At 32.6% G+C, this 7486-nt stretch overlaps 1 protein-coding gene across 2 annotated transcripts; it reads right to left on the bottom strand.

Moving 5' to 3' along the window:
* Positions 1-245: 245 nt before the first annotated feature.
* On the bottom strand, positions 246-6156 carry LOC131661362 (TOM1-like protein 3). 2 transcript variants are annotated; one of them, XM_058930892.1, is made up of 10 exons: positions 6001-6156; positions 5323-5477; positions 4421-4499; positions 3709-3807; positions 3477-3590; positions 2898-3043; positions 2240-2321; positions 1469-1554; positions 1197-1388; positions 246-1054 (listed from the first exon to the last, which is right to left on the bottom strand). In XM_058930892.1, the coding sequence occupies exons 2-10, from the start codon at positions 5430-5432 to the stop codon at positions 442-444; spliced, it is 1521 nt and encodes a 506-aa protein (XP_058786875.1). In that variant the 5' UTR covers positions 5433-5477; positions 6001-6156; the 3' UTR covers positions 246-441. The 2 variants fall into 2 exon arrangements, with proteins under 2 accessions (XP_058786875.1, XP_058786876.1); XM_058930893.1 differs by having other exon boundaries at positions 5323-5474; positions 6001-6130.
* Positions 6157-7486: the final 1330 nt, after the last annotated feature.

Genomic DNA, 7486 nt, shown 5'->3' with positions numbered 1-7486 from the left:
TGGAAAAAAACATGGAGGCTCAGGCCACAAGCATTCTACTTCAATTAACATATTAAATAAATAAAATATTGTTTTAATTTGCTGATCAGCTGCATTGGTCTGAGTGGCTGGACCATGATGGAGCTATGCAAGAGATTAAAACTGCATATGATAACCATATGCACCATTTTTTCTTTGCAATCAGATTATTTGAAGAAAACTCTGACACTAAAAAGAGATCTGATATTATTGAAAACACGAGTCAATAAAATAAATATGAACCATATACATATGGGTATATGCAGTATATCTAACAGTGTTTTAATTGAGAAAGTACACACATGTCTGAATGTTTCTAAGCACAACCACAAAATGGACCCCTCAAGCTAAAGCCAGATGAACATTCATAATTCATAAACTCCAACACAAGCAATATGAACAATAAAAATATTTATATCTCAATCAATATAACCTATTGGGTTTAGAAGATGAAGAGGTTTTTGATTTTGCAAAATCAACAAGATCTTTGAAAAGTGCATCTTCTGGCTTCTGTTCTTTGGTTGGGGTGGACGGATTCAGAGAGAGATTTTGTGTTTGTCCCACCAAGCTGTCAGTAGACGAACTTGATCCATTGCTCGAATGAGATGAACCTTTTTGCTCAAAAAACTGTTGTCTCTGATTATACTTTGAAGGTGGGGGTGGAATGACAACAGGAGCTTGTGTATCCCAGGGAGCTGGAGGCAACTGTTCTGAAGACTTCATGGGAGATGGCTCGTCGTATATAGGCTGTTGGCTAAAAATTGGTGATGAGGTAGTAGTCGAATGAGGATGGGGTGAAGACTCTGTTGGAATAGTTGATGAGGTAGGATTAGGGCTAGAATGATGAGGAGCTGCATATGAAGTTGGTTCTGAGTTTTCAAGGGATCCTTCTGCCTTGTATGTATCACCACTAAGATAGTCAACCATGCCAGTACCAGAATAGACTGGCCTCTTTGATGCTGGTGGTGGGGGAATAAGTGAGGTCGTCCTCACTGACTCTGGTTTCCGATTCTGTGCATGAGTATCTCGTGAAGACCTGAAATCACAGTATTTAAATTTAAATCAATACGGCTACTATCCCAAAAAAATAATATTACAACTACAACGAAACTATGAAGAAAGAGAAAGATGAAGCAACTATGAAGGATTTGATATAACACGAGAACTTTTGTGTTCACCTATGGGCTAATTGACCAAAATCATCTTCTGAGTCATCATCTTCATGGTTTACATTTACAAGCGGCAGAACTGGAGTTTCAACTTCTCTTGCACCTGAATTAGCAGTTCCTTTTGCAATATTGTCATGTTGACTGAGTACTCGCTGAAGGCTGTCATTCAGTGCTAATCCCAGACCTAAAAGCTCCTCATCCCTAAGGTTAAAGCAAGCCAAGTAACAATTAATGTTGTTCTTAATTATACAAAGAATATAGTTTAGTCACTAAGAACTTACAGTGTATTGCTCACAAGAAGCATGACCCGTTTCTGGTAAGAACGACACTGGTCAACAAGATCAACAATCACTTCATCCTTCAGGCCCTGGCATATTTTGTTCAAAATGTTAAGAAACAACAACTTAAAGCAACAACTTTGTACGGAACAAAAACATTGAATGTCAAAGGAAAAGCATCAAGTTTGTACTATCTATCATATCTCAGTCCTGCATTTTCATAGATCCAATATGTTCTAGATCCTACTGCCCCAACTGGTATTAAGGGAAAGTTTGAAAGAACAAAATTTTATTAGAGAACTCCTTCACGTGTAGGAACCAACTGGCATCAAGGGAAAGATTGAAGGAACATAATTTAATTAGAGAAATTCTGTGTGTACAATTCCATGCATATTCAAAAGCGCCTAACTTTTCCAAGCAATTTCCGAGTTACTCACTGACTGCCAACTAGGCCTGTCTATCTAGAAACTTAATGAAATTTCACCAAAAAGACACAATTCCGCAAAGCCAGCATAGAAAAAAGGCATAATTCTTAAACTCTTAACTAGAATCTTTCCAATCTCACACCAACAGCTTATTTTCATTTTGCAAAAATGGGATAAATCCCTGATCCAAAATTCCATAATGTACAACCCGTAGACTGGCAGAACTGAAAACATGGTTGTAAAAATAAGCAACTTCTAAGTTCAAACATATATTTCCCATAAACAAGAAAAACTAAAGCGAAGCAACATATTGAACAAAAATGGAACTACAACAAAAAAATGATATCACCTCGGGGTCTTTCGGATTCAAGGCACTGAGCATTTCCGTCAAAACATCAGCCAGCCCTTGAGCATTTTTAATCTCTAGTACACTGATAATAAACAAAATTAGTAAGAGAAAGAGATAAAGTAAAACTAGTGGATCTTTTTTATAAAGCAATAACGTTGACAGAAGGAAGAAGAGTACAAAAAACAAAAATGAAGATCGTTAGCTCAAGGGAGTTCCAAAATACGGATGCAGATCTTAAATCTTGGGCCAACGCCAGACCGATATGAGAGATGTACCCTAAAGGTGGGCAAATAGCAAGGGAAACTAATACTCCTAAATGCACCAAGCCGATATGAGGAATGAACCCTTAAGGTTAACCAATGAGGAACTAAAATACCCTTACTGGTCAACCCATGAACCCAAAGAAAGAAAGGGGATATGTTCAAAAACATGTAAATGGAAAATATAAAAACCAAAAATTTACTGGATTCTCATCATGATGTATGAGCATACAAAGAAATTGTAGAATTTGTCATAATGTTGTATATAATCGAATTTATTAAACAGGGGTCCCTAAAGACCCTGTTATTATCTTAGATAATGAAACATGTATCATAAAACCATTAACCCCACACAACACAAGAATCAGAACAAGTGTATGATGGAGTTCAAGAAGTACCTAAGGTCAGATGCATCTGATTGAAGAGAAGCCTGAATAGCAGCATCATCAAATTCTGCAGCAGAATGAATAATTGGCTGAGTTTGAGGAGGTGTGAAGAATGGCACACTATTTTCTTCTCTTGGTGGAAATTCAACTCCAGCAGCCTTTTAATCCAAAAAGTAACAACTCAATTAGACGTCAGTTTTGAGCTGTAAATTTTTATAAATTGTGTTTGAGGTGAAGGTTTGATTGTTGTTTACCAAATAATCAATAATGCAAGTACACAATTGTATGCAGCTTGTACAACAATGTAACCAACCATTAACCAGCTTACCAAAAATACCAGAAAAATACACTGATGTCTACAAGGCTAAGTTGGTCATGTATAAATGCAATGCGACAAATACAAAAATCTGCTCCAGACAGGCAGAAAGTACTGATATGACAGGTATGTAAACAGCAACATTTATTACAGTATAACTATACATTAGGAGAAATGTTGTGCAAATCATTTAACAATCTAATTAGTGCTTATAAGTTGTGAAGTATAAAGTAATCTTAGAAAATGAACTAATGTCTAGATTCGCGAGCCATCACCTTTAGTTCGTTATATGCTGCATAGTATTGGGGGAAAACTCCACTTGGGCCTCCAAAAGCTTCTTGCCATGCATCAATTAAAATCAGTATCTTTTCTCTCACACTTAAATCCGGCTGTACAATCAGGTTAAAATATTGTAGCCATGATTAAGAAAGTCTCCCACTTGCAAAATTTAGTTGCAGAAAGGCATTGGTGAAATATAAATATCCAGTGTCAAAAATCAATAAATACCTTTTTCTTCACTATCTTAACCATTTCGTGCAATATATCACGCTCAATGATCTGCTGAAATACACTTTCACCACAATTTTTAGTAAGGGTCTCCAGTACCTACATCAAATACAAAGTATCCGTGTCAGGTAATCACTACTTTTCATTACCTCCAGCAAATTCATCCAAAATTATTTATTAACCATGGAACAATAAAATATGACTGAGGCTTTTAAATAGCTTACAGTTTGAAAATGTAAAAATAATATCACATGATTTAACCCATGAGTAATGCTAGTAATGCACCCTTTATTATTGGTTTGTTCTCTAAAAATTCATTTTAGTTGCTTCGTAAAAAGATCACTTTTTTAAAGAGTGTGTCGACTTTGAAGAGAATAATTGATAGAAAGTGTGTTAAAGATTTTGTGTTTCTATTTTTTTTTCTTTTGGAATGTCTGATTTTATTAATTAGAAGGTGGTGATAAATCAAGTGCAACAACTGCAGAAATACAAGGAGGGGTTTCTTCAATCCAAACCAAGCAAAATCAGAACCAGACGAAATAGCAAATTTAGCCAAGTAGCAAGCAGCTTGAAAGGCAACACGGCGAATATGGAAGAAAAAAATCTAAATACTTGAAAGAGTATGTGTTTCTATTATTTCTCTTTAACCTAGTATATCCAAGTAGATAAAATATTCAACAATTATCCAAGATTAAAAGAATATAACACTGACAAAAAGAGCCAGCAGCTGTGTTTTGGGATTTTTACTGCCCAAGCGCTTCTTAAGTATCTTCAATGCATCCTTTGCTTGCCTGCAAATATAATTAGCTCAGCAGAAATGATCAGGAAAATTTTGATGATTGAATATTCATGAGAAAAATCAAATCAAACATACTTGAGTTCCAAAACTACAAAGCAAAGAAAGAAAAACTTAAAAATGGCTTCAGTTTATTTCTAGTCCTCGTATTGTAAAAAGAAAATGGTTTTAGTCTCCCTAATTCAAGAATATTATGCCCATAGTATTAAAACTGATAGAAAAAAATTCCCCATCTACTGCTGACATCACTCTATTTGCATTCAAATTACACTGTTGTCTGTTGAATATGATACAACAATCAAAGAATTTCTCCAATAGGTGGAGTTGGATTCATTGATTAAACATCACCTTATTATCTTAGCACTATATCATGTCTAATGCAGACCATGTATTTCAAAGCCTTCTTAATGGATTGACATCTTGTAGTCTCCCTTTACCTAACTATTTGATTACTTTCCACATGATTTACCCTCCAGCATTGTACTCCTATATGTCTTCTCCACACATGCCCAAACCTCAATTCTCAAATTGCGACATGTTAATAGTTGTCCCATCCCATCACCCATCTTAACAAAAATTTCAATGAATCCCCTAGGAGCTGAAAGAAAGGGTATGTCGATGGTAGATATTGCTATTTTATTCACAAATAGTTAAGTCCGTAGCTTAACAAGCTTCAAAGTTGAGAAAACTATAAATGATATACAGATCACTTTGTCATATATGATGTCCCAAACAATACAAATTTTTAAACAATCTAAACAGCCAAGAACTCTTGTCTAAACAATCATAAACAAAAAAATGAGCATAACAAACAATACCTTGGGTCCATATTAATGATATCACACAATTCTATGTTGATAGCCCAATCCGGACCAATGAGCAAGTCGCTGGTTGCTCTCTCAGCACACGAAGCTGCGTTATTAGCCATAACTCTAAGCCTCCAATGAGTCAAATCCTTTACTATCAAAACCTTCTACAAATCGAAACCCAAAAAAACAAAACAAATCAACAATATTATTAGTCACAAAAATCCACTCATAACATCATAAAGCAACATAAAACCTCCATCACTGCATCAATTTTAAGCCTATTATCTAATAAGTAATCTAAAATTTAAAAAACAAACATCCAGAAAGTCAATTCAATAGGAAGAAAACAAAACGTAGAAACAGACAAAAAAACGGAACGGTCAAATAATCGGCATAAGAATTGACACTAAGAAAATTGATTCTGGTAGCTGATCGGAAATCTTAAACCCCTAGAAGTAAAATATAAAACAGTGAATGGTTCAAAAAAAAGTAGAAAATGGAGAAATAGGAGAACGAAGAAGGTGAAGAGACGCGGGAATAAGGATCGTGCATGGATAGATCGAATTGGAGTAAAAAAAAGAGATTGAACAGGCGAAGAACTGTTTACAACCATAGCTGAAAAGGATCGATTATAGATAGATGGAACGGGAGAGAAATAGAAGAGAAGAGGGGGTTAGTTTGGTTTACCTGTGAAAGTAGAAGATGGAGAATTGGGAAGCGATTTCGATCGAGAGAGAAATGAAGAAAGTGAGATGAGAAGACGAAGACGAAGAATAGCACTGAATTTTAGATTGGCAACCGACTTTATTTATTTATTTTTTTTTTTTTGTTTCTGGACATATTAAGCTTTTTCCTTGCAATCCCCCCTCCCTTTTGTTGTTTTGTCAAAAAAAAGAGAACTCAAATAAATGACAATTCAATTCAATAAAACTCACGTGGATATTCTCACTAGAATCCGCACTAAATTTCACAGAAAAATTTTATTTTTATTGAATTTAATTTCGAATATGAGTTCTCTCTGTTTTTAATGACAAATAAAATAATATCTAATATCTCATGCATAAATATGAATTTGGTATCCAATGCGGGATTTAGTATTGGTATGGGATTTTTAAAAAAAAATAAAGGTATTAATAAAAAATATATTTTTTACAAAATTACAAGAAAAAATTACAAATAAGATAATATCTAATATCTCATGTATAAATATGAATTTGGTATCCAATGCGGGATTTAGTATTGGTATGGGATTTTTAAAAAAAAATAAAGGTATTAATAAAAAATATATTTTTTACAAAATTACAAGAAAAAATTACAAATAAGATAATATCTAATATCTCATGCATAAATATGAATTTGGTATCCAATGCGGGATTTAGTATTGGTATGGGATTTTTAAAAAAAAATAAAGGTATTAATAAAAAATATATTTTTTACAAAATTACAAGAAAAAATTACAAATAAGATAATATCTAATATCTCATGTATAAATATGAATTTGGTATCCAATGCGGGATTTAGTATTGGTATGGGATTTTTAAAAAAAAATAAAGGTATTAATAAAAAATATATTTTTTACAAAATTACAAGAAAAAATTACAAATAAGATAATATCTAATATCTCATGCATAAATATGAATTTGGTATCCAATGCGGGATTTAGTATTGGTATGGGATTTTTAAAAAAAAATAAAGGTATTAATAAAAAATATATTTTTTACAAAATTACAAGAAAAAATTACAAATAAGATAATATCTAATATCTCATGCATAAATATGAATTTGGTATCCAATGCGGGATTTAGTATTGGTATGGGATTTTTAAAAAAAAATAAAGGTATTAATAAAAAATATATTTTTTACAAAATTACAAGAAAAAATTACAAATAAGATAATATCTAATATCTCATGCATAAATATGAATTTGGTATCCAATGCGGGATTTAGTATTGGTATGGGATTTTTAAAAAAAAATAAAGGTATTAATAAAAAATATATTTTTTACAAAATTACAAGAAAAAATTACAAATAAGATAATATCTAATATCTCATGCATAAATATGAATTTGGTATCCAATGCGGGATTTAGTATTGGTATGGGATTTTTAAAAAAAAATAAAGGTATTAATAAAAAATATATTTTTTACAAAATTACAAGAAAAAATTACAAATA

The sequence above is a fragment of the Vicia villosa genome, linkage group LG3 (genome assembly GCF_029867415.1).
Source record: "Vicia villosa cultivar HV-30 ecotype Madison, WI linkage group LG3, Vvil1.0, whole genome shotgun sequence".
Classification (NCBI taxonomy): Eukaryota; Viridiplantae; Streptophyta; class Magnoliopsida; order Fabales; family Fabaceae; genus Vicia; species Vicia villosa.
This window is presented reverse-complemented; position numbering and strand designations above follow the sequence as displayed.